Source organism: Mya arenaria, chromosome 3, assembly GCF_026914265.1.
Source record: "Mya arenaria isolate MELC-2E11 chromosome 3, ASM2691426v1".
Lineage (NCBI taxonomy): Eukaryota > Metazoa > Mollusca > Bivalvia > Myida > Myidae > Mya > Mya arenaria.
Window position 1 is genome coordinate 12,360,955 of NC_069124.1, and position 26,548 is coordinate 12,387,502.

A 26,548-nucleotide genomic window follows, 5' to 3' on the forward strand; every position below is an offset into this window, starting at 1 on the left:
CAATATCCCAAATATCAATATCCCAAATAACAAGACAGTCAGTATCAATACCCATAATATCAATACAATTAATATCAATATCCGCGATATCAACACCCCCTAATATCAATACATTTAATAACAATATCCCAAATTTCAATAAACAAATATCAATATCTCTAATTTAAAAACACTCAACGGCTTTACAATCAAAATCGGTATCAACAAAATCAATGAGCACAAATTAAATACATTAACTATCATTTCACTCAATATTATTTCACTCACTTTCACAATCTCCAATAGCAATACACTCAATAGTAATTTCCCCTATATCAATATAAAAAACATCAATACTCTAAAGACGAATATTCCAATTATCAATACAGTCAATTTCACTACCCTCATGTACAAATAATTTTCAATATCAATATCCCCATTATCGACACACGATATAAATACACCCAATATGAATAGACTTAATATCAATACCTCCAGCATCAATATCATATTATCAATGTCCTTGATATCATTGTTTCCCAATATCAACACACTCAATGTCAATATATCCAATATCAATATACTCTAGGTCAATATCCCAAATATCAATATCCACATCAACAATATTAATGCCCTTTGCTACAATACTTCATTATCATTACCCTCAATATCAATATACCGAATATCAGTACAGTCAATATCAATATCCCATATATCACTATCCCCAATACCCCTACACTCAATATCAATACTTTTAACATCGTAATTCCTAATATATGTATCTTCTTTAGCAATTCAATTAACATCAATACTCTGGATATCAATATCCCGAATATACTTAATACCAATACCTTAATATTAGAAATTTCGATATAAATACCCCCATAGTAATAATCGAATACTCAATGATACTTATCAGTACTCCTTTTATCAATACCACCAATATCCATACCCTCAAAATACTCTCATTATCAATACCACTTGCCTTAATACCAACATTTCAAATATGGATATCCAAACCCTCAATATCCTCATTATCAATATACATTGAAAACAAATACCCCCGATCTCCAATATCAATACACTTGATATAACTTTACACTCCTTTTCCTCATTATTATTACCGGCAATATGAATATTCCAAAAACAGACACCCTCATCAGCAATATCCCCAATATAAGTCCATATAGACAGCCGAGTCTTTGACGATTTTTGTGTTGGCGACTCTACGTTATAGGGAACACAATAAATATCTAAATGTTAAAAAACGTTCCCTATACGCGCATTATTGTGGCTACCCCAATATCAGATTCATCAATACCAATATACAATGTACACTAAATACCAGTATTCTTAATATCAATACACTTAAAATCAATACATTCAAAAGCAATACTGTGCACTCTCACACCTATGTTTTCCAAAAGTTACCTTTACGTTGACGACCGACATATTTGTGACAGAGGTGAAGGGAAGCCAGGGTGTATGACTTTTCGTGAAACCCGCATATAAAGTGCTGTCCCACTGCAGGCCTTGGTTGGGAGGGCGATGCACCGTCTTGTGGTAAAATTCTTCGATTATTTTTACGCAAAGTGAGTATTGGCCATACTGGATTTTGGATAACGTCCTCTATATAACCCCCCCCCCAAAAAAAAAAACAAAAAAAAAAAACCAACAACAACAACAACAACAAAAAACAAAACAAAAACACACACACAAAAAACCCAACAACAAACAAACAAAAACAACAAAAAAACAACTACAACGAAAAAACAATATTTATTCCGTAATTCATTCCAGTATCCTGTCCACAACTGATCGCCCCGACGGACGGTAGCCTCGTTGTGATCACGAACGGCACGAGCACTGTGGCCACTTTTACGTGCAATATTGGCGGCAGCCTGCTAGGGTCTGCCAGTATCACGTGTTCTTCCGATGGCGTGTGGTCCGGCGACCTCCCAACATGCGGTAATAATATCAGAACATGCAGGAAGAAGCAATAACAATTACTGCTGTTAAATGAATAAATTGTACTTTGATACGTTCGAAGGAAGCAAATGAATTGTCTATGAATATGTTCGTTCTATTTTTTCAGTAAGAAACACCAGGCAATACTATTTTTATGATATGAAATTCTTAAACAGTGGTGTGCGGCACTTTGACGGACCCGGACAGCGGAGATATAGCATTGTCGACGGACGGCCTGGTAACGGTGGCCACGTACTCGTGTGTGACTGGATATCACGTGAATGGGGAGGCATCAAGCACGTGTGAAACTAGTGGACAGTGGGGCAATGTTCAACCTACGTGCGGTAGATATATTTGAAATAGTTCTTATCAATATTCGATTTATTCATAAATGTGTATCAAGTATGAATTGATCTTGTAGGTAAACTTTTATTACTGTTTTTAACATCTTCAAGTATTCATAATATTTCAGTGTGTGATGCTCCTCTGACCCCGGACAGCGGGTCTGTGGAGATCTCAGCGGACGGTCGGACGGCGTTGTACACATGCGATGCAGGATATACTTTAGTGGGCGTGTCTGCAAGGAGCTGCCGGACATTGGGTGCCGGATGGAACGAAACAGACCCCTCATGTAGTAAGAAAATAAATTTTGCCTTTCTATTTCTTCTTAGGTAGACGTTTAAGAGCGAAACACACATCCCTCAGTGTAAAATACGTGAACAGCTTTTGATTATACACGTTCCATTTTCTTCTTCAAGAGTTATGCATTAAATACATTTCTGTTACTGGTATAATAATACATTAGTCCAGAGAAAATAAAAAATGGGGGTAAAATGCATTTTGGTGGATTTGTATCATATCGGGCATCACATCTAACATACTAAAAGTATAAAACAATCACATGATGCAAAATGACATTTTGGGGGTAAGATGTTGGAAAAATTAATTAAAAGTGAGAAATTATGGAGTATATATATATTTTAATACTATTATCCCTTATTTCCCCAGAGGTGTGCAACGTTCTCTCGAGCCCAGGTGGCGGTCAGGTAACCTTGGTAACTGACGGCACGGACACACGTGCCGAGATCACATGCGACACTGGATACACAATGAGCGGCGAGTCCACCCTTGTCTGCCGAAGTGACGGGACATGGCACCTCTCCGTGCCTACATGCAGTAAGTGTAAATTTTCTCGAGTGATACTGGTTTATATTGATTCTTATTACGCAGACAATATCAGTGAACAAGAGTGTACTTAGTAGGATGATACCATTTCTTTTGTATTATTTGTTATGTCTTTCCTGAAGACTAGAATGTACAAAATAGATCCTCCATTTTGGTCGCTTTAAATGATATTGGTACAGCTACATGCTGTCAAATTTGATTTAAGGGATATAAATACAAAAAAAAATATCACAACTTTTCCCACCTAGCTGCATGTGAATCATTGACGACTCCGGCGAACGGAAACCTTCAATTTTTAACGGACGGCACGGAGACGCAGGCTAATTACACGTGCACGGTGGGCTACAGTATATCTGGTCCTGCACTTCTCTCGTGTCGCTCGGACGGAAGCTGGGACCTCACTCCACCCTCATGTGGTAGTAGCTGAATACGTTAACAATTGATAAATATGCGTTTTATACGACTTTTGATGCTTTATATGTACGTATAATGTAATCTCATTTTTTTCTAACAGTAGTAACATCCATACGTATTATACGTATTATGAAAACTTAGCAACTAGCAGGTATAGTACATGAATATTAATTTCATAAAACTTTTATTGAACATATACACGTAAAAGTTTTGCTTAAAATACTGTCACATGTATATAATTCTATTTTGACTTTTGCGTTAAGTTCAATGTTCCGTTCTGGATGCCCCGGCGGCTGGACATGTTGCGACGTTCACTGACGGTGTCGCCACTATAGCGTCCTTCAGCTGTGTGTCCGGGTACCATTTAGACGGAGCTGACTCTCCGACATGCAGCGCCGCTGGCAACTGGGACCTGGAAAGTCCAAAATGTGGTGGGTATATTATGAGCTTTTGAAAATGTTATTTTAGTACTGCTTAATTTTAACGTCATTTAATAAAAAACACCCCTTAAAAACCTTTAAGAAAACATAAATACTAAACCTCGATAAAATTATAACGTCTTGATAACCTAGAATGCGCTAGCTTTATATTTCTAACCTGTATCGTCTAGTGTGCGACGTCCCGACTAATCTCAACAATGGGAGTGTAGACGTCTCATCTGACGGAATGACGGCAACTTTCTCCTGTGACGTCGGCCTTTCCCTGTCTGGTGCACAATCATCCGTCTGCGACACGCTCGGGTCGGGCTGGGATGCTGCCTGGCCAACTTGTGGTAATCTCCAATTCCTTCTAAATGATGAGTAATTAACCTGGTTGAGTCCACCGTGCCTCTCAAAGCGAATATATTATTTTATCGACGGTGTTGGTATCCTCATATCTCTTACATAACCTTTACCTATAGTGGCGTGTCCTGTGCTGGAGAGTGTTAGTAACGGAACGTCTCAGGTAACGTCTGACGGCGCCGTGACGTCTTGGTCGGTGAGCTGCGATGTCGGCTCCACTGTGTCTGGGGCTATCTCACTGGAATGCCAGCCTGACGGAACGTGGACAGGACAGCTACCGGAGTGTGGTATATCTGTCTCTTGTTTTTTATAGTCTGTTCAATATCTGTCTTTATCGAAATATTATTACGATGATTTAAAAGTTAGAAAATATGTCTGTCAATCGACATAATTATGTACGTGTTGATTGGAAGTATGGCTAATATGTGTATCACAACTTCATATCCGTTCTTATCCTCTGAAACAAGTGGCTAACAGTATTGCGTCCACATTTTCAGTATCGTGCACCACGCTGACATCGCCAATAAACGGTAACATGCATCTACAGACCGACGGGGCGGTAACAACAGCCACCTTTACATGTAGCCTCGGATACTCTCTCAGTGGGCAATCGGAAGTTACTTGTCAGAATGATGGCTCTTGGGACGCACCAGAACCCACATGTGGTTAGTTAAAATGAATTACTAAAATTCAAGAAATATACAAATGTGCTTAGTGCTTTGTTCTAATACATGCATCGTTTAATTTATGAAAACGTAATTCAATTTATCTCTTACAGCACAATGTGACCTAAGATGGACTGTTGACAGTGGGGACGTATTGTTCTCAACATCCGGTGTCGAAACTACGGCTTCAGTGACGTGTGGATCCGTATATCACGTCATAGGTGACAATTCTCTTACATGCACGGACAGTGGGGAATGGAATTCCACCTTTCCTTACTGTGGTATGTATGAACTCATCATTGTTTTACTCTAAAAAATACAGACAAGAGCGCCAACTGTACGCCCGTTCAATTTTGGTGATAATTGGTTGAACGTTAGTCAAATTAAAGAAGCGGACACTCTCTCTCTCTAGTGAGAGAGAGAGTTTTTCAAATTAAAGGTCATAACTTTGAAATGAATGGTGCGACGTAGCTGGTTTTCGAACCTGACCGAGATTTTCTACCAATACACACTGCAGCCTACTTTGGTGATAATTGAATAAAGTTAATTATGGCTTAGGCAATACGATTTATATAATAATTTATATAATAAAAGGGTGACATCTCTCAAGTGAATTGAACTATACAGCTGATTATCGAACTAGTCCAAGACATGATGCCCATATACGTTCTGACCAAAATCGGTGAAAATTGGATAAAGGCTTCTAAAGTTATTGATCGGACGTAGATAAAAGTTGGTATTTCATATAGTTTTTCAATATTCTTACATTAAGTGTTTTTTCGAAATCTTAAATACTTAGGTGAACTTATCAGTGTTTTAAAGCAAAGCAATCATGTAGGTGTTCCGTTGCCTGTTCTTGGCGGCAGTCACATATTTTGATAATAGACCCTTCATAAGTCAAAGTTTGTAAATAAGACTTGACCAGTTTAGAATGACCATTTACCATATTCACGTCATTTTACCCCAGTGTGTGACGCTCAGGCAGCTCCATCCGACGGAAGTGTTTGGGTGTCTTCGGATGGCAGCTCGATGGTTTTTACCTGTGATGTGGGCTTTACGTTGGCCGGTGAGGCAGAGAACAACTGCAGCAGTGATGGAACCGGTTGGCTGTACCCCCAACCTTCATGTGGTATAGTAAACCCCGAATGATTTAGTACAACCCTCAATCTTCCACGGTTAGGAAATCTCTTAAAATGTGAGCAAAGAAGTAACCGCCAAACACATACTGTCTGATAACCACACATTATTTCATAATAAGCAATATTGCATATTTTTTAGATTTTGGCATATACAGTAGACTAATTTTTAACAGACTCTGAAATTTTTAAAGAATATACCTTTAGTTTACGAAATTATATGTTACTCTCGTTTGTTTTTCTGTTTCAGTGAGCTGTCAACCGTTGGCCGCCTCTTCAGTAGGTAGTGCATCCGTGACGAGTGATGGGCAGACATCCGTAGCCGCCTTCAGCTGCCCAGCCGGCTACTCCCTCTCTAGTGCAACCACGACTGTCTCTTGTCTACCCGATGGCACTTGGGGCAGCAGCATTCCAGATTGTGGTAGAGCATTCTTTTCCATGTATTTACACGCAGAGAAATTATAGCAAATAAAGTTGGCAATACTGATGTGTTTGTCTAACTTAAGTTCAGTATTGTATTGCTGATGGCCCAAGAACATCCCTTTTTGTATGATTTGTATTATATAGTTAAATGCGAGACGTTGGCGAACCCGGCAAGCGGAAGTGTCAGTATTGAGACCGACGGAAGTTCCAGTCACGCCATCTACTCCTGTCTAACCGGATACACGATGTTTGGCGATCAGCAACGAAACTGTCTTATTAACGGCTCTTGGGACGGGGATGTGCCGGTCTGCCGTGAGTTGCATTTTTAACTCCAGTTTAAGCAATTTGTTGAACTGTAACTGCATACGAAAATGAGGAGTGGTTGATTTCAGTAGATAAGTAATTATATATTATATTTATGCATTTTATTATTTATACTGAACGCATTCAATAAACGACCCATCATTGTCGTTTTACGTATTTTTTTCTCGAATCACAGTATGCAGTCAAGCTTCCTCGCCTCCGAACGGCGCAGTGAGCGTCTCGACGGATGGACTTACGGCTGACTATACGTGCAACGTCGGGAACACGTTGTCTGGCGTTAGCCAACGAGAATGTCGTCTCGACGGCACGGGCTGGACTGGTGATGCCCCGACATGTGGTATGTACCTAGAAAGAAATTATCGTTTGAATATGATGCACCTTTCCAACCAGAATATGAGAATAGCGAAAAGGTTTTGTCTGTTTATGTTAGGTGACCTAGAATCATCAATTTTTAAACCTTACATTAACTTCAAACTGTTACCTTAGAAACATGACAAAATAAACGATTCAGTTGTGATAAAACGCCTTATATACCTACCGAGTTGGTTATTATTTGTCACAATCGTTATAAAATCTTATTAACGTCTTTAAATATTTGACAACAGAATTTTCAAAGCATTGTTTTAAACTACGCGAGCTTTCTTCAACAACTTACCGTACCCGTTTTCAGTTGAATGTAGCACGCTGGACTCTGTGGTTGGTGGATCAGCACTCCTATGGACGGACGGTGCCTCAACACATGCCAACTTCAGCTGCCACACGGGCACCACCTTGGCAGGAGAACACCATTTAACCTGCCGCACCTCAGGGTCGTGGTCCTTCAGCGTCCCACAGTGTGGTATGAAAATTTGTTGTTTTTTTTTCACATTTATAGATATTGTAATAACTGAATAACAATCTCAAACACATTATAAATCAAAAGCGCTTTAGTTTTATTTAACGTTAGCTATGGTCATTAATATTTTCTTGTTCAGAATACTACTTCGAATTTCATTGTAAGACAAAATCATCAATTTTACAATATTTCATTAAAAATCTATCGAGAAGTGGATCTTTAAATAGTTTATTTTGTCATATCTTTCGATTGACGAGCTCGCCTTCACTTCGTCGCTTACGCCGTCGTCGAGTATTTCATTGAATAGTATCCAGTAGGTATTTAAATAAGCATTACTCATGTAACTTTGCTGTATCATTTTACGTCTCTTATCTTTTACTTCAGTGTCTTGCACAAATCCAGTACAAACGGAAGGACTTGAAACTATGACAACATCGGACGGTCTAGCAACAACGATTGCATTCCAATGTGCGGTCGGCTACTTGTTGCAAGGAGTGCACGAAACATCATGCACAGTTAGTGGCACGTGGAGCGAGCAGCAGCCGTCCTGTGGTAGGTACCATTGTTCGCTTCGAAAAGGTAGTGTTTCCGCTGCAACGCCTACCCCATTACCCAGACCATTACATATATAACTCCATTGTTATTCTGTAGAGTAGCCTGAATAACCCCAAAAACTCAGGTTCCGACGATGAGATGTGACCCATAGAGGTTTTTTATTTGTTACAAATAACCCAAACACTCTGAATACAAGCTTCTTTTGGCGTGGCGTTCTTGCACTTTGCCTAAGACTGATGTCTTCAGACGTACAATGCGTGGTTTGCCCACGCGCTTCGTAATTTTCATGTTTTATATTTTTCCAGTTTCTTGTCCATCTCTTAACAGTCCCGACAGCGGCATTGTTGTAGTAACAAGCAACGGCACCAACAGTATGGCAACTTACAGCTGTGCTGGCGGCTACTATGTACAAGGGGACAGCTTTAGGCTGTGCCAGGGTGACGGTGTTTGGAACTCAACAGACCCTACCTGTGGTAACTTTGCTTGCTAAGCGTATCAGCAGAGCAATTTAGCTAAACACAAAAGCACTATAGTTCTTTTGTTTGCTTATACCATAAACATTTTTGTTACTGGACTACTCTTTCGATCTTGCCAAGTTTTTTTGGATTGATCGTCAGTGTTTTTGTTTTGGGTCAACATTAGTTTCAAAATCATAATGATGTTTTAATTAAGCTTATTGACGATGCTATTGTTCATTGTTGTTTTTCATAAAAAAAATCTGAATAAGTTTCAGTAATGTACTTGTTATTGTTTTGCTTTCTTCAAAGTTAATGTGTTTCTATGTTCAGTGTGTGATGCTCCCTTGTTGCCGGAGAACGGTGGGTTCATTCTCCAATATGATGGCTACACAGCGCAATATCACTGCGATGTTGGCTTTAGCTTAGATGGGCCAGCTGAACGTACATGCGCCTTGGACGGAACAGGATGGTCCGACATAGATCCTATCTGCGGTATGTTGATGTCCCAAACGTTGCGATTGGTTCGAGAATGTATTGGAATATATTTATAGCACCATCCAAATGTTGTTTTATCTTACCGTTAACATTTGTTTTAATTGTTTATGAAGCATGTGTTTAAGCTTTATTTTCTGCATTTAACCTACATTATGAGATTGTCATCGATGGCACTTTCAGTGAACGATAACATATTTACTATAATGCCATGTATATTTGAAAAGACCTGTTATCTACTAAAATTTATTTCAAAATCGAATATATTGATCCACGACATCTTTTGTTTTCAATTCACAGTCGGTTGTGAAGCTACAACCGATCCAGCAAATGGCACGGTGACTCTGACATCAGATGGCACTACGACACAGGCCACCGTGAGCTGTGACGTCGGCTTTACGGTCTCCGCAACTGATCCTTCACTGTCATGTCAGCCAGATGGCTCTTACTCTGAGCAGCTCCCTTCATGTGGTAGGTCGCCCTGGATGTTGTTTATAACACCAACATATTTGTAAATACTTTTGTACATTGTTAAATATATCAAGACCATATCTTACGATCAATATCCTACTTCTATGCAATGCTTGTTGTTTCTTACATCAAGCTGCACTTTTATAACGGCTTCTGTGTTAGCCTCTTTCTGTGATAAACGGAATTTATTTTCAACATGAAATCACTTTTTTTATAAATCACAACACATTATATACTTGTAGTCTTCTGCATGGAGTTGCAATCATCCGCGAATGGTTACATACTGCTGACCTCAGACAACGAAACTACATGGGCGACGTTCTCGTGTGATATTGGTTTCACTCTGGTTGGGGAACAAAGTCTCTATTGTCTGAAAGATGGGACATGGTCACAACCTACTCCAACTTGTGGTAAGATTAATTCAACAATATTATTTGGGAAGATCGTTTAATACTGTCCGTGATATAATGGTTCCGTTTTGAAGTAAATACACATATATAAAACACTGAAAGGATATGCATTAAGGGTAATAACAAAAATAACGCATTCCATTCCTTCATTCAATATGCTCCATTTGTTTTAAATAAACCTCCTACTTAGCACACAGTCATTAACTGGTCTTTCATTTGGTATTAAATGCTTGAAGTACATAACGTTAAAATACTTCTTTATTTTCTAGTCACTTGCGACTCAGCCCCTACTATCGAAAACTCGGTATACACGCTAAAAACGAATGGAACCTCGAGTTACCTGTCTGTACAATGTTTAGACGGATATTACATGCAAGGTGCTGATGTCATGGTCTGCGACTCCTCCGGGACGTGGGATCCCATACCAGAATGCTGTGAGTAAATCCATGAATGTATTGCCTTCCGAGGCCATGATCACGAACAGGCTTAAGTCCAAAACAAGACTCATAAAAACCCTTTTATTAAATTACAATAAACTCGTCTTTATTCTACCATTCCTGTTACAAATAAATATGCAATCACTAGTAACTGTACCATTGCAGTTAGTAATATAATTGCATCAGTTCTCCGTTAGAAGAAAAGTCAGAAGTTTTTTTTTGCTATTTAACCTCTTGAGTCTGAGACTTGAGGCTGCTTGTTATCATGTCACCTACTATGTTTTGTAACGCTTTCATTGCAAATCTCATTATGGCGTTTTTTTATTCTCTAAATATCCAAATATGCCGTGTAATTAATTTCAACAATTTTGCGTTCTGATGACTGTTATTCTTTTCTTTTTTGTATTTTTCAGTGTCTGACAACCCTGGAGTTCCAGCAAACGGGGAGATGCAGACAGACGGACGGATAGTGACATTTTTCTGTGATCTTGGCTACACCATGAATGGAAACAACACAGCTCATTGTCTTGATGGAGGAGCTGGTTGGAGCGGTAATGTGCCAGAGTGTAGTAAGTGATTTGATATTTGAGTTTGAATTAAATATTTCAACTGATTCAACAATGATACTCTGTAAGTGAATACTCTTGATCCGAATGTGAATTAATTAAACAAAAGTGATTGTTAATTCAATATACGGTAATGAGTTCAATAAAAACTACAAACTAATGTTTATTTTTTACCGAATAAAATATGGTAAATACATTTATTAATCAATGCTTTTCTAGTTCAATGTGTGGCGATATCGGACATATCTGGAGGATCATTGTCAGAGAGTACAGACGGCAGCGTCACCATGTATATGTATACGTGTCCAGCCGGAGCGTCGCTTGTGGGAAGTCCGGTCCTCGAATGTGTCCTTGACGGATCGTGGTCGGGCATGACGCCAACCTGTGGTAAATAGGGAATATTATCTTAGACGGGCGATCAATAGGGCTGTATCACTTCGATGATTACCTATTTCATTTACCAAAATAATGTATTGAATCCCATTCCTTGTGTGTTTGTTTGTCAAGGGTTATCCCGTGACTAGTTAATATATACATGTAATATGTTTAACATGGTAGTGCGATGTCATTTCACTTGTAATACACGTTTTACATAATGTTTGAATCTAACAGTTTCATGTCCAACACTGCTGGCCCCGGACAGTGGCGAGGTCCTCCTGCAGACTGACGGGATATCAACAACAGGGGTTTACAGTTGTGTGCAGGGCTACGAACTTGTTGGCCAGTTGAATCGTACTTGTGGCACTGACGGTGTCTGGACAGGCAATTCACCAACTTGCTGTACGTATTATTCCAAATAACCATCCTCATTTCGTGAGTATTATTAATTAACGTCATATCTCTAGAAATGATTTTTAAATATTGCCTTTTGAGAAACATTTTTCTTAAAATTCTCACTGCAATTTTTTAAATGACTGTTTTAGTCAAAGAATGGCGATGTATTATTCTCTTGCCTTTTTCAGCGTGTGTCGTTCCTGAGATTCCTACAGGCGGCGATATATCAGTATCAATAGACGGTACCGTCATAAACTATTCTTGTTCTCTCGGATTCTCGATGGACGGAGACCCAGGGCGTACATGCCTTTCGGATGGACAGGGCTGGTCTGGACAGCAACCGTCATGCAGTAAATATTCTATTTATTTCTTCTTAGACAAATGATGTTCCGTTGCTTAGGCATATAGCTATTGTGAACGTTTGGTTAATTGTTGAATTGTCTAATATGAAGAGAAGATAAATAACATAGATAATTTAACTTAAACGATACTCCTGGCTCTCACCTTTTTAAAAAGGATACAATGTTTTGAAGTGGTATAATACATGTTTGTAATAAAAATATTCACAACACCCTCTTTAATGATTTTGAAAGATGGTGAGATGGGGAAAAGGGGTAAGAAAAGGAGGAATGAAGATAGAATGGATAAATAGATGGAGGGGGAGCGGAGAAAGAAGTGATGGAAAAGAGGTGAGGGCAACGAGAGGGGAGAGGAAGAAGATGGGATTGGTTGGAGATAATTTGCATATAAGTACAGATGGTTGTATCATGGTTGTATCATGGTTGTATCATAGCATAACTATGACTTTATACCAAGAGTCGTATATTGTATATCAACCTTTCTAGCTCTTTGCGACACAATCCAAAACATCAGCGGAGGATCAGTATCTACGTCAACGGATGGTTTGGTGACTGAAGCCGCTTTCACCTGCGCTGCTGGGTTCACGATGGACGGTCCGGCCACAGCACAGTGCCGTAGCGACGGCACTTGGAATACAACTGGACCGTCGTGCAGTAAGCTATACTGAATTTAATTTGTGTTGCTATTATCAACATGATTTTCTACATATATTATGCCTTACTGTTTTATCTTCATGAGGGCAGACTTAGCTACATGTGCATTGCGTGTACCGAGCAATAAACATGCTGAATGGAATTTATATTCTATGTGACGTAGTTTTCTTTGCAACACTCTTTTTTCTACAGTCATGTGTGAGACAGTATCGAGTCCTACTAACGGTGGTTACAGCACGTTTACTGACGGAGTAGCAACGTTTTCCATCTTTACATGTGACGTCGGTTTCTCACTGAAAGGCTCGTCCGAACTCACTTGTGGTTTATCCGGCTTGTACCTGGGAACTGAACCATTATGTGGTGGGAGAATGGTTTATTGTTTTTGAGACCATTTCTATTTCTTTTGCTTTCCTTTTAAACACAAGGATTTCCAAGATGTCTATGCATTTTCTTCATATATTGTACGCGTTTTTCAGATTTTAAAGACCAATCAGTACACTTCAATTCAAAAATACATTGGAATATTATAATGGATGCTTTCCTATCAAACCCTACCCGTGTTTGTTCCAGTTTCTTGCTCCACCCTGACTGCCCCGGATTCCGCCACACAGTCAATGTCCACAAATGGTTCAGTGACGTTGGTCACATACATGTGTGAAGCGGGCTACCATCTGGAGGGAGAGGCAGTCCTCACATGCACTACTCAAGGGCTCTGGGACAGTGATCAACCGGAGTGTGGTTAGGCCATATTGTAAAGTATCTAAAACATTCGGATGAATAGGGACTGCCTGCCACCTTAGTCACAAAATAGTTTTTAGACAACAAACTACCACAATGTCTAGGATAAATTATATCGGTTTCTGGTTTCCCAGTTGTTTGTATGATGAAACGTCCATTCCAATGAAACCCATGAGTTTATATAACTTTGTTTTAACAGTCAATCTACTATTATTGTCTTTTTCGACTCAAATATTTCAATACTTTTTTATTCAGTGTGTGACCCACCAGCACAAATCACTAACGGCGTACTGACCTTATCGTCTGACGGTCGAACGGCAGCGTATTCGTGCAACCAGGGATTTAATCTGAACGGAACTGCTGAAGGCACGTGCTTGATGGGTGGACAGGGATGGAGCCACGTGGAACCGACATGTGGTGAGAAATTGAATTGATAACAGGCAATTGATGCATTATTGTGAACAAATAAGAATATGTCATTTCAAGTTATGTCTTCACTAATGCAACCGTTGTCAATATGGCTTTGTTTCAGTTCAGTGTGATAGTTTTGAGAGCCCTGCTAAAGGAACCGTCAGCGTTTCAACTGATGGTGTAGTTACACTGCTAACTGTGACGTGTGGGTCAGGGTTCACACTTGATGGAATTGTCGAGTTGCAATGCGGAGAGGACGGGGCGTGGACGTATGACGTCAACAGCTTCTCGTGCGGTACGTCATAGTTTTGAGTGTTCAAAAGAAGTCGTATATAATGAACCTGAAATGGAATATACTGCATAGCAATCTCATCTCTTCCACGTCACACTTTAACTATTGCTATTCGACAATACACTGGTTCATAAGGTTTACACGTCAAGTAATACACGCTTGAAGCGTTAAGTCCACACCGATAACGGTACATTCCAACAGTCTATGTTTAGAACGAGTGACTTCTTACTCGTCCACCGTCATCAACGCTCTATCCACCCCTTCCACACACACACCCCTATAACCACTCACATATTGCACCCCAACCACACACATCTTTTATTCTTTATACATTCTATATTTCGTTGTTTACTTTATTCATGATGTAAGTTTTGTTTGTTTCTCACTGAACGTTTACTTTTTAGTGAGCTGTGATCCACTGACTGAGCCAAATAATGGAAACATGTCCATTAACACTAATGGTAGTGTTTCGGAAGCAACATTTTCCTGCATCGCTGGATACACCCTTGCAGGTTCCCCTCTCAGTTATTGTGGCGTAGACGGACTCTGGTCTGACCCTATTCCAATATGCGGTACGGCGTTTTATCTGTTAATCCCTTTCTTATTTCATTTGTGACAAATCTGAGAAATATTTGACATTATAATTCTATGTTCTCTTTAAAAAGCTAATTGTTATGCTGTTTTTCTGTCCCAAAAGTGGAGTGTGAAGACATGTCTGCAATATCCAGTGGTAGCGTATTGATGTTCAGTGATGGATTGAAAACGATGTTAACGTATGAGTGTGTATCCGGCTATATGCTTCGTGGCACTAGCAGTCTTGAGTGCAGAACGGACGGTTCATGGAGCGATGGATTTCCCGAATGTGGTTGGTGACTATTAAGTTCTTTTCGTGAAAGTTTTTTTTGTAGTTTTTATAGCATAATGTTTACATTCGCCTAGTCTTTTGTATAGATAAAGTTAGACGTTCATATTTTATAACACGCAAGGAGTTATGAGGTCTTTGTTTATTTCCATTATTGCGCAAGAAAAAATGCGATCAATCCTTAATGAAGCATGACACTGTGTCATGGTTGCTGTCGATGTCAATGACTTGACAATGTTATATATATTTTATAGTGTGTGAGTCACCGATTTCACTGATAAATGGCGATTTCACCATAAGCGCGGACGGCATGACCCTATCTTACGAATGTGACGTCTCGTTTACACTGGTTGGTGATAATATGAGAACGTGCGGTAGTGACGGATCAGGATGGGGCGGTCAACCCCCGACGTGTGGTAAGTTCCTTATGTACTAACGCTTTTACATTAGATATGTTCACTAACATGACTCCCACTTCTTGTTTATATTGGTACATATATTAAAACGAACGTTATTTTTATTTATATGTTACAGTTAAATGCGACAACCTCCAGTCCTTGTCGGACGGTGATGTTACACTGACATCCAATGGAACGGTTACATCAGTGACGTTTTCCTGTGACCTTGGATACAGTGCCCAGGGTGTTTTCATCGGCATTTGTGATGATACGGGTGCTTGGGATATTACGCCGCCGTCCTGCGGTAATTTTTAATCTTGTCACTTTAAAGTGAAATTAATTTATGTTTGTATTATTTCACTCCAGTTTCCACCCCCTCCAAAACACAAAAACACCGACCACAATGATTAAGATACATATTGATTTTGGTATACACCAATTTGTTTTGCAGTGAGCTGCGAAGTTCTTAATGTCATACCCAACGGAGAAGTTGTTCTGACAACCAATGGTTCAACTTCTTTAGCGACGTACACATGCACAACCGGATACTTCTTATCTGGGGAAACAACTAGACAATGCAGTGGGGGCACATACTCGGGGTCGGAACCAGAATGCTGTAGGTGTCAACATATGTTCTAGATTCACTGACTGTTTCAACCATATGTTGAGTACTCAATCTCACACTTGTCGAAGCAATTATCAGTAAATGCAAAATATATACCCTGTTTCAGTGTGCTCTCCGCCGGCTTATTTTGCAAATGGCGAGTTTACCTCAAATGGGTCTGTCATCACGTTCCTGTGTGATCAGCGATATACTTTAAACGGGCCGAACACGAGAGTGTGTTCAAATGATGGATCTGGATGGAGTTCCATAGAACCGTTTTGCGGTAGGTACAAGAAATGTTTATAAGTTTGTTCGCAAGTGATGGACTGCCACCGTATAACAAAACAAATATGTGTGGTACATTAAGTGTTACTTAAGGAATAATGTCATATACATTGCAGTTGCATGCGATGCACTTACGGCTCCAACTGGCGGCTCAATAAATTTGACCACGGATGGTTACCAGACATTAGCAATGGTGAAATGCGACGTGGGCTACACCATGTCGGGACCAGACGCACTCACCTGCAATACAGATGGAGCCTGGGATATGGAAGTTTCTTCTTGTGGAGGTATGAATAATTATCGTATACCTATGTTATTTAATCACGCAATTTTGGAAGATATGATTGCTGAATGTCTGATATTTTTTTAAAGACATATGTATGTTGCCGTGGTTCATTTTAGTGGCCTGTTCGGCATTGGACGTTCCTGTTGGAGGACATGTGGAATTGCAAACGAACGGCCAAACGACGACGGCAAGTTTTACTTGCGATGTTTATTACACTTTGGTCGGACAAGATACGTTGTCGTGCAGAAATGACGGTACATGGAACTTCAAAGAACCATCTTGCGGTAGGTCTTCATCTCTTATGTAACACAACAATTTTCTAAATGTTGGTTCGATTGTACGCTACTGGTTTTGTTCCAGTAGTTTCCACTTTTCATGTAATGAGAGTCGAATTTAATACAATTATTACTCCAACATGAATTGTTTTCTTTATAACGAATAAATCATTTGTATTGTTCATGTTAGCTTTTTGTTTATATTTTTTCAGTTCAATGCCCGGTTTTGGATGCCCCAGACAGTGGCTTTATGGCAGTCACTAGCGATGGTCTTGTGACCACAGCAAAGTACACGTGCCATGCGGCCTATTTCCTGATAGGGGATGAGACCTCTGTGTGTGGCACAGAAGGGTCTTGGAACTCGACTGCACCAACATGTAGTAAGTGAAAAGGCGTTTAGCATTTTTGTTTGATTTCAGACCAATACATGTTATTTTAGGTTAGATTGAGATAACACAATTAAGAGTTAAAAAGAATGATATTCAGCTACACGCTTATTCGATAAATGAGCTTATACTATTTTTCAGTTTGTGTTGAACCATCCAGCCTAGCAAATGGCTCAATTTTTGTGTCAGTTGATGGCTTGTCTGCAGAATATAGTTGTGACCGAGGATTTACATTACAAGGGGAGCAGAGTGTATCATGCCTCGGAAATTTCCAAGAATGGTCGGCAGATGGACAACTATGTGGTATGATTTTATTTAATTTGTCTCTGAAAAATGTGTCCATTAATTCAAAATAAATTGATGATCGGTTTAAGTTATTAAACATTTGTAATCTTTATGTGTTGTAAAGTTATATTTCAACTTAGTTACCTGCGGAGACCCACCAACAGTAGACGACGGAGACATTACCGTACAAACGAACGGAACGTCTTCAAGTCTAATTTTTATGTGCCAGGCCGGATACAGCCTTTCGGGTACCTCTTTAGTCAACTGTCTCTCCAATGGATCTTGGGACGAACAATTTCCAACCTGTGGTAATGAAACTTCCAGCGTATATTACCAACGTCTTTGTGTATTTTTATCATGAATTAGATATATTTACATTATAGCAATAAGGGCATTTTATGGTTAAAACGAACGGTTCTTCAAAAAAGTGTTGCAATCTTTGTTTGCAAATATTTCAGTTGCTTGTAGCGATGTGTTAGGGGTGGCGGATGGTTCTAGTACGCTTGGTACAGATGGATTGAAAAGCAGCTACTCATTCTCTTGTGGCGAGGGTTACAGTCTGGAAGGAGATGCGGTCGTCACGTGTCTTGAAGATGGGACGTGGACTAGTTCCCCTCCGAACTGTGGTATGTGTATTACAATACTTTCATGTATATATGTTTATTTTTCGTTGCCTAATTGTTTTAGGACATTCTGACATCACCAAGTTTTTTTTCTCTGAGTACACAGAAATAAAAATAATAAGGCGTCAAAAAAAATCCTCATCAAATATGATTGAATAGTAAACCAGTGTCAAATGTAGTCATCTTTAGTCATTTTGACACATGTAATAAGTTGACAGATTAGAAAAAAATGAGTACTTTAATTGATAGCTGCACTTTTTATGTTTTTTATGTTTTATACTTACAAATATCAACTACCATGTTAACTTTGTGAGTATCATTCTGTCAATTTTCTTGTATATGTAAATTGAGAACTTATAATATTATCAAAATACATACTGGTTAAACCAAATGTGATAACTCTTTTTGCAGTTGTTTGTTTAAACCTCACGGCTCCTGATAGCGGTACAATTACAAAATACACGGACGGTTTAAATACCTTTTCAAGTGTGTCATGCAGTTCTGGGTACTACGCGGATGGTCCGTTACTGCTAAAATGCCAGGCGGATGGGTCCTGGAATGGCTCCGTTCCGCTTTGTGGTAAGCATTGAGTTCGTAAATATGATTTTAATGAAACAAATGAAATGCTTTCATTCCGAGAAAAAATATTTGTTAAGTCGCTATGAAAGTTCTGCTTGATTATCAACGTTTCTATACCTTATTGACATATATGGAAAACAATTGTTTTACCCTCAGCAGCGGACTTCACATATTTTACCTGTGCTTGACTTTCAGTGTGCGATATACCAGACGCTCCAACTAATGGATGGGTAGAAGTTATTTTAGGCGGATATGTGGCCTACTACAGTTGTGAAGCTGGCTTTACTATAGAGGGTAATACTACCAGACAATGTCAGACTGGTGGTCTGGGCTGGGACGGAGGCCAACCTTCATGTGGTAAATTCACAGCACTGTGAAATACTGGGTACGCTTGTGTTATTGCACTTACACACGCATTACTTTAACCATTTGAATAATCACACTAATGTTATCGTTCCTCTACAGAATGTGTCGGCATTTAATGTAATTTTCTAATTCCCATTTCTGTCCTGAAATAGTTCAATGTAGCGAAGTTGAAGCACCAAATGCGGGAGCGTTGGTTGTAGAAACAGACGGCATTTCTTCCTACGCGACCATAACGTGCCAGGGGGGATTCACGTTGAACGGCCTAGACGTAATCTCATGCGACGACAAAGGATCATGGGGGTCTGCAGTTCCCGAATGTGGTATGGAATCCTTTTGAATATATCTTCGTATTTTTCTTAAAATGTTTAATAAATTATATGCGGCAAAGTGCGTATAGTTCGACCGTCATGATTAAATTTTTATTTTCCAGTTTCATGTGTGGACATCTTGGCACCCTCGAGTGGTCATGTGTCTTTCTCTACGAATGGCAGCGTTACCATGGCTACCTTTTCTTGTCTATCCGGTTATTATCTCGTGGGAGAAGAAATAAACACTTGCTCAAAAAATGGAAGTTGGATATACCAAAGACCATCATGTGGTAAATAAAAGTGTATAGAATGCTATATCGTACAGGTTTTGTTAGCAAGGGGAATGTATGGGTTTCGCAAAATATATTAAGAATATTTCACATGTATGCGGGGCGAATGGAACAATCCAACCCGAGGTCACATGCGGAATCCGATAACGACGCACCGTATACATGTGAACAATACTTTTTCTTGTATACTGAAAATCTAAATTTTAATGCAATTTTGACGGTGTAAGGGTTACTTTAGATATTCCACTCAATTGCGCGTGCAAGGTTGTTTATTAACGCAAACGTCATGACGCGCAGTAATCTGAAGTGAACGGCAAATGGTTCCCGATTGATATCGCCGCTTAGATGTTTTCATTAAACTTTGTACTGATATACTAGTATTTTTTGATGAACATTGTTCTGACTTTGTTGTTCAAAATTGTCCAATTCTTGATTTAGAATCATTATCCATTGAAATAGTATTCTGAAATGGCGCTTGGATGCATGTGGCTAGTCTTAACAATCCATAAAGGCATGTCTGTTATGCAAGAAAAAAAAGTAGTCATAGTTAACGAGTTTCGTCATTACAGTCTGTGAAACGCCTTCAAAACCCGTTGATGGTGCAGTGGATGCGGACGGATACACGGCGCATTATACATGTGAGCCGGGTTACACTCTGTACGGAGAACATGTCCGTGTGTGTGCAAACGACGGGTCAGGATGGAATGGAACAAATCCCGTCTGTAGTACGTAGTGATGTTTATATATCTTTTTTTCTCGGATTTTTGAAAGCTAAAAACTATCAAAGTGCTAATTGAGACATGATGTTTCTGTTCGACTTCAGATGCTTGTGACAGTTTACCTTCGCTAACGGGAGGCAGTTTGTCGATGGTAACAGATGGAACAAGTACATCAGCAATGTACACCTGCAATACTGGATATTCACTCAGCGGAACGACCACCCTGCAGTGCCGGTCTGATGGCTCTTGGGATATCCAACCTCCCGAGTGCAGTGAGCATTAAACCGTTTATATCGGACTTGTGGATGTATTTGATGATTATTTAAGATTTGAATATTATGTTTTTGGTTCATTTATGCATGATCTGTCCGAAATATTACACCTTATTCGCACATTGTCATGAAAAGTAAATCTTGAATAATGAATAATCATTAGCATAATTTGCATACCAATATGTTAAATCTGGAAATGAAGGACGGTCACGTGTTTGGTTTAAACCAAGTGGAAGGAAAGCACACATGCGGAAAGATTATTTATTTAAGTAATTAATCCTTGTATAACCAAAATCTCTAAATTGATCCTGTCATCGCTTTTGTTCTAGCATTTATATGCTTTCAGCGTCTTGCGCTGCCATCGCACCAGTGGACCATGGCTCAATAGATCTTTCTTCAAACGGAAGTCACACTTGGGTGGAGTACTCGTGCAATCTTGGATTCTCTTTGAAAGGGTTTCAAATAAGTACCTGCCGTCCAAGCGGGGATTGGGACTTTGTAGCGCCGATCTGTGGTATATTTCGTTTTATATTGATCAATATATGGAAATTAAAGAACAACTTGTCCCTGGAGTATATTATGATGAGTTCGTATTTCCAGAAAACAATAAACATTTTGTTTCAATTTACAGTGCAGTGCGACGACCTACCAGATGTCAGCAGCGGATTTTACTTCATGTCTACGACCGGCATAGAAACGACAGTGAGTTATTCCTGCGCCTCCGAATATCATTTACAGGGAGACGCTTCTCGCACATGCGGATCCGACGGCACCTGGGATAGCAATGAGCCAACATGCGGTATGAGTTCTTAAGATTTTATTTTTGTATAAATTTATTTTCTTTTTCTTAAATTTTATTATGCAAGTAATTGAGGATATTATTAATTATTATTTTTCCAGCGTGCAATAGTATTGGAGCTCCAGCAAACGGTAGCTCAGTTGTGTTAACCGACGATCTGCTCACAACGTTCACCTGTGACGTAGGTTTCACGTTGAAGGGCGACACCGTATTATCCTGTGGAGAGGACTCTTCTGGCTGGAACGGAACAACGCCTTTTTGTGGTAGGGTTTCTTCAGTATTGTTTTCACCGATGTGGCATTTATTTTTAGTTTTGTGTTTACTGATCAATATTGGAACAATATGATGTTATGCGCATATGAACTAGGTAAACCCCCTAGTAAAGTCGTGTTTCAGCGGACTCGTGTTTTACTGACCGTTCCAATGCGGTAATTCCACCATTTATTTTTAAAGCTGTTTTCTTTGCACGTGTGGTCTGTTTGCGGTGTTTGAACGTTTCTTTCCCTCGTTCATTATCGTTTATTTCGTGCTTTTAAAGCCGGGTTCCATTGATTTTACTACTAGGATTGTCCCTGTAGTTCCATTGAAGTTTTCAGCTTTCATGGTTTTCATACCGCTTTCCTGTTTTATTACATGATAAACACCCTCAAATCTTTGCATTCAATCTTTACATTCTAATTACGTAGAGGCATGCGCAGAGTTTCCAATTGTCAATGGCGGAAGCTACAATGTTTCCACTGACGGAAGCACCTCTAAATTAATTGTCCAATGTGATGTTGGTTCAACTCTTAGTGGAGACAGCGATATCCAGTGTGGAGAAGATGGAGTCTGGCAGATCGCCACAGCGCCGACATGCGGTAATAGTTTTAATGAGCATGTAGCTAATAGCATTTTTCATACAAGTTTATGTTATGTATTCCAAAATTTGCATATGTTTTTCCAATTTCATTTTTCCATAGTCTTCCAATGTTCAATTTGACAAACAAGACTGCTTGTTGATGAGGGTCAGAAATAATAGAAAAATAAAGAAATAAAATCAACATCCTGGAACAAAACCTTATTTGAATGAACATAAACACGTTTTTGCCATATTTTGTAATCAAAAAAAGATTGTAAGACCAATGCCCAACTCTTAGAGAAGCAATATCGGAACGTATATTATGTTGTTGTGTTTCAGTCGAATGTCCAGCACTGTCTCCAGCAGAAAATCAGAGTATTTCTATAACCACAGACGGAATAACCACTTTCGCATGGTTTACATGTGACTTACATTACAGTCTTGTAGGACACCACGTCATCGGATGTACAGAAGAAGGGCAATGGAATGCTAGCAGTCCATCTTGCGGTGTGCTATTATGCTGTTTATATTTTACATATTTGCAGAATTCTAATCTGTTGCATGAACTTGTGTTTGTGTTACTATATATACCATACGTATAGATATTAAGATAAAATACTTCTTTCAATATAGATTGCCTCAAAGTTATTTTATATGGATTTAAAAACAGTTTCAGCAATATTTCATATTTTTGTCCGACTTCCCGGAAAGATATTTATGTACACGTGCTATGTTTAATTGCGAGTAAATGGCCAATGAATTGTCTACTGTATGTTTCATTACGTAAATACCAACTAACATTAGGTTAAATAATGTTTTTGTTGGAACTTGCTCTAGCATACCGTTTTACCTTGTAATGTTTAGATCTGTGCCCAAGTCTGTTGGAACTAGACGCAGGTTTTGTTGCGTACAACTCCGACGGTGTGGTTACCCGTGCAACATTCAGCTGCGTTGATGGATATCACTTGAACACGAATGAAATTATTGAATGTGCCTCGGGAGTATGGCAAGACCAAGCACCTACTTGTGGTAGGATACTTTGTGAAGTCACGATTCGTTCAATAAAAGTCAACTATTTACCTCAAGTGTCATTTTTTTGTAGTAACTTAAGATATTTATTTCACTATCACCTCAAGTGTCATTTTTTGTAGTAACTTAAGATATTTATTTCGCTATCTTTGTTTTGTTTTACATTATACACACCAATAATACTTCTATCATCAGTATGTGAAGCACAGTCAATACCAGAGCACGGCAATATGACACTATCGGAAGACCTGATGGTGGCAACATTTACTTGCGACTTGGGTTACATTCTCGTTGGAAGTTCCAATTCTGTTTGTCAGTCAGACGGCACTGGTTGGAATAATGTTCCGCCAAGTTGTAGTAAGTTCTTACCCTTTAAAACCTGTGCACTAAACGTTTCCTAAAAATGATATTTAAATGTCGTTATTTTTGCCAGTAAGATTTCGTTTCATGATCCATTTACGTATTAATTTGTTTATATACACTTAAGTGTTCATCATGTTATATCATCATGTTTTACATACGAATTTGCAGAGCTTTGTGCTGATATACCAGCTATAGAATCGGGTTCAGGACTTCTTTCAACTGACGGGTTACAAACAACAGTTACATTTCAATGTGAAGCCGGTTCTTCTCTTAGTGGCGCTAATACAGCACAATGTGGGATAGACGGAACGTGGTCTATCGAAGCACCGAGTTGTGGTAAGTGAGGTTTGCTATAGGTTTCTGATTTTAAATTTGACTGATATAACCATAAAATAACTGTTTTTACTTGCACAAAAGTTTATTTAAGGAATGAATGAATAACTGTTTGTCAAAATTTCATTTGTGTTTAAAATACCCACCGAACGTTAATGGTATACCGTCAATTTTTCTTTTGGTAAATACAATACAATACAATACAATACGTTTATTTCGGCTTTATAGCAGTGAAAAATAACATATGAAAAGTGGTGAACAGAACTTAACAAAGGAATGCTATGTATAAATAAACATATGCATGAGGTGTTGTTACATACATGTATATCATTCCAATATAACAGTACAAAAAGTCAGATGAAGGTATAATTTCGGGTTCAATATTTAACTTAATATATTAAGTTCCAACTTAGTAAATTGCAAAGACGTCATAGTGCGAGAGGGGAAAAGTTAATAATGTTGCCTTGGTAATAGTTCCAAGCCATTTTTTTAGCTTTCATGTAAAACAGCAACAAATAACAGTTTTATATTTGTTTAACGAATCAGGTAGTAATTTAGTTTGAAGAACTATGTGATAATCGTTGTATTGTTTTAGTAACATGTCCAACGCTAAATGCTCCCGATAGCGGCAGTTTTGTCTTGGTTACTGATGGTATGGTGACGAGGACAGAATATTCGTGTGTTGATGGTTACTACCTGGACGGGAACAGTTCACGTGAATGCCTGTTGTCAGGATCTTGGACGGGAGTTCAGCCCAAATGCCGTTAGTATTACATACATTGTTATCCTGTTGTTTGTTCTAAGAATAGCTCATCTCATCCATTACATAAAATATATTTGATGAACAATTGGGAGCTTCAGTGGTAAGCGTCAATTTTAACATCGTAAGCTTTTCATACAGGCTGCATTTTACCGTCGAACCCAGTAAACGGTGCAGTCGAATATGGCAACAGCAGCGATAACCTTGACACTGCTGTGCATAGCTGTTCGGCAGGTTTCTCATTGTACGGAGATGGATTACGGTATTGCCAATCAGACGGATCAGGATGGAACGGAACTGCACCTACCTGCGGTATTGTAAAACACCAACTGACAGTAAAACATTAAGAAAACAGAAATACATGTTTATAACAACCTATATTTCCTTAACATTCAGTTTTGACCCCATAAATTTAGAAACAAGAGGTATGTTGAGGTTATTCTAAGAAAATTAAATCATTTTGATAATAAGCACCGTTAATATGCTAAGCAACCCATGTTGCATGAAAACGGAAGACAGCCAAGTTATGGTCGAACAAAAAAAATATTAAATTTCTGAGATATTAATGAAACTTTTCTCTCTCTGAGTGCAGGAATTGTACTGAATTTAAAGTATACCAATTTATAAGTGTGCATCGGTCAGATTTAAAGAAAACATCAATCTGAAAAAGTATTTAAAGTCTTAACTATAGAGAGGGCATCCTGAACCACACCCTGGTTCGTTCTTGACATTGAGTTAGTACGTACCTACTGGCTCATGCCATGCGCAACTAAACAGGGTTTTATGTCTGAGATTTCGACTACTGTGTTTGTCTCTCTAGCTCTAATTGTATTTAATATATTTCTTCAGTCACATGTTCAACCATTGCCATCGTAGTCTGGCGGAAGCGTAAGCTTAGAAACTGACGGCGAAACCACCTCGGCTACTTTTACATGCGGGGAAGGGTACACGCTAACGGGTGAAGCAGACATCGTCTGCAGAAATGACGGATCTTGGGACTTTCAGGCCCCTGAATGCGGTAAGGAATTAAAATGGAACTAACATAAACATAAATGATTTAATCAAAATTACCATCGTCGCTGAGTACATACCTGTGGCCCTATAAATGTTGAACTACAATTACTTTTATCATAGGAAAATGTATCACCGACTTTTATCTATTTATGATATGGCTTGTTGTTAAGACCTTTGTTTTAACACCCTGTTCATATGAGGAAGACTCTTCCGAAATAAATGCACGAAGCTTCGCTAAAACCTAAAATAGGATTCGAAAAGAAAATGTATCTAGTTTAACACGTGATTACCATTTGCGCTTTGTTTTACAGTACCATGTTCCGCTCTGGCTCAACCTACTGGAGGTATTCTACAATATACGACAGACGGCGCAGTCACAAATGCCGGAATTACCTGTAACAACGGCTACACCATTCTTGGAGCACAGAATCTTACCTGCCGTGCAGATGGTTCATGGAATTTTCAGCCGGGGACATGTGGTCAGTTAGTTATGATAATTGTCTCTACTGAAAACTTAATTGTTTTATTATTTTTTACTTCAAAATG

The 26,548-nt window shown here is 39.0% G+C and overlaps 2 protein-coding genes across 2 annotated transcripts in view; both read left to right on the forward strand.

Moving 5' to 3' along the window:
- The first annotated feature begins 1,527 nt into the window (after positions 1–1,527).
- On the forward strand, positions 1,528–10,539 carry LOC128225681 (sushi, von Willebrand factor type A, EGF and pentraxin domain-containing protein 1-like). The gene is made up of 22 exons (XM_052935590.1): positions 1,528–1,534; positions 1,780–1,947; positions 2,124–2,291; positions 2,420–2,581; positions 2,956–3,123; positions 3,381–3,548; positions 3,810–3,977; positions 4,157–4,318; positions 4,448–4,615; positions 4,826–4,993; positions 5,107–5,274; positions 5,961–6,095; positions 6,380–6,550; positions 6,697–6,864; positions 7,052–7,213; positions 7,547–7,714; positions 8,096–8,263; positions 8,572–8,739; positions 9,055–9,216; positions 9,517–9,687; positions 9,930–10,097; positions 10,367–10,539. The coding sequence occupies exons 1-22, from the start codon at positions 1,528–1,530 to the stop codon at positions 10,537–10,539; spliced, it is 3,489 nt and encodes a 1,162-aa protein (XP_052791550.1).
- Positions 10,540–11,429: 890 nt separating this feature from the next.
- The window catches only part of LOC128225682 (uncharacterized), a 34,276-nt gene continuing 19,157 nt past the window's right edge, over positions 11,430–26,548 (forward strand). Inside the window, 38 exon segments of the mRNA XM_052935591.1 lie at positions 11,430–11,487; positions 11,713–11,880; positions 12,063–12,224; positions 12,720–12,887; positions 13,458–13,625; positions 13,881–14,042; positions 14,158–14,331; positions 14,733–14,900; positions 15,026–15,193; positions 15,445–15,606; positions 15,725–15,892; positions 16,040–16,204; positions 16,320–16,475; positions 16,594–16,764; positions 16,880–17,047; positions 17,251–17,418; positions 17,566–17,727; positions 17,850–18,017; positions 18,168–18,335; positions 18,744–18,911; positions 19,107–19,268; positions 19,430–19,597; positions 19,708–19,875; positions 20,445–20,600; positions 20,699–20,866; positions 21,213–21,380; positions 21,498–21,665; positions 21,767–21,928; positions 22,352–22,522; positions 22,843–23,010; positions 23,368–23,532; positions 23,728–23,889; positions 24,064–24,231; positions 24,824–24,991; positions 25,130–25,300; positions 25,838–25,860; positions 25,892–26,006; positions 26,314–26,481. Coding sequence (XP_052791551.1) covers positions 11,472–11,487; positions 11,713–11,880; positions 12,063–12,224; positions 12,720–12,887; positions 13,458–13,625; positions 13,881–14,042; positions 14,158–14,331; positions 14,733–14,900; positions 15,026–15,193; positions 15,445–15,606; positions 15,725–15,892; positions 16,040–16,204; positions 16,320–16,475; positions 16,594–16,764; positions 16,880–17,047; positions 17,251–17,418; positions 17,566–17,727; positions 17,850–18,017; positions 18,168–18,335; positions 18,744–18,911; positions 19,107–19,268; positions 19,430–19,597; positions 19,708–19,875; positions 20,445–20,600; positions 20,699–20,866; positions 21,213–21,380; positions 21,498–21,665; positions 21,767–21,928; positions 22,352–22,522; positions 22,843–23,010; positions 23,368–23,532; positions 23,728–23,889; positions 24,064–24,231; positions 24,824–24,991; positions 25,130–25,300; positions 25,838–25,860; positions 25,892–26,006; positions 26,314–26,481 — 5,977 coding nt within the window. The 5' untranslated portion in view covers positions 11,430–11,471.

Coding starts and splice junctions, on each gene's coding strand:
- LOC128225681 (XM_052935590.1), top strand. Junction 4,319..4,447: donor TGCTGCCTGGCCAACTTGTG/GTAATCTCCAAT, acceptor CTTTACCTATAG/TGGCGTGTCCTGTGCTGGAG. Junction 9,688..9,929: donor TGAGCAGCTCCCTTCATGTG/GTAGGTCGCCCT, acceptor ATATACTTGTAG/TCTTCTGCATGGAGTTGCAA.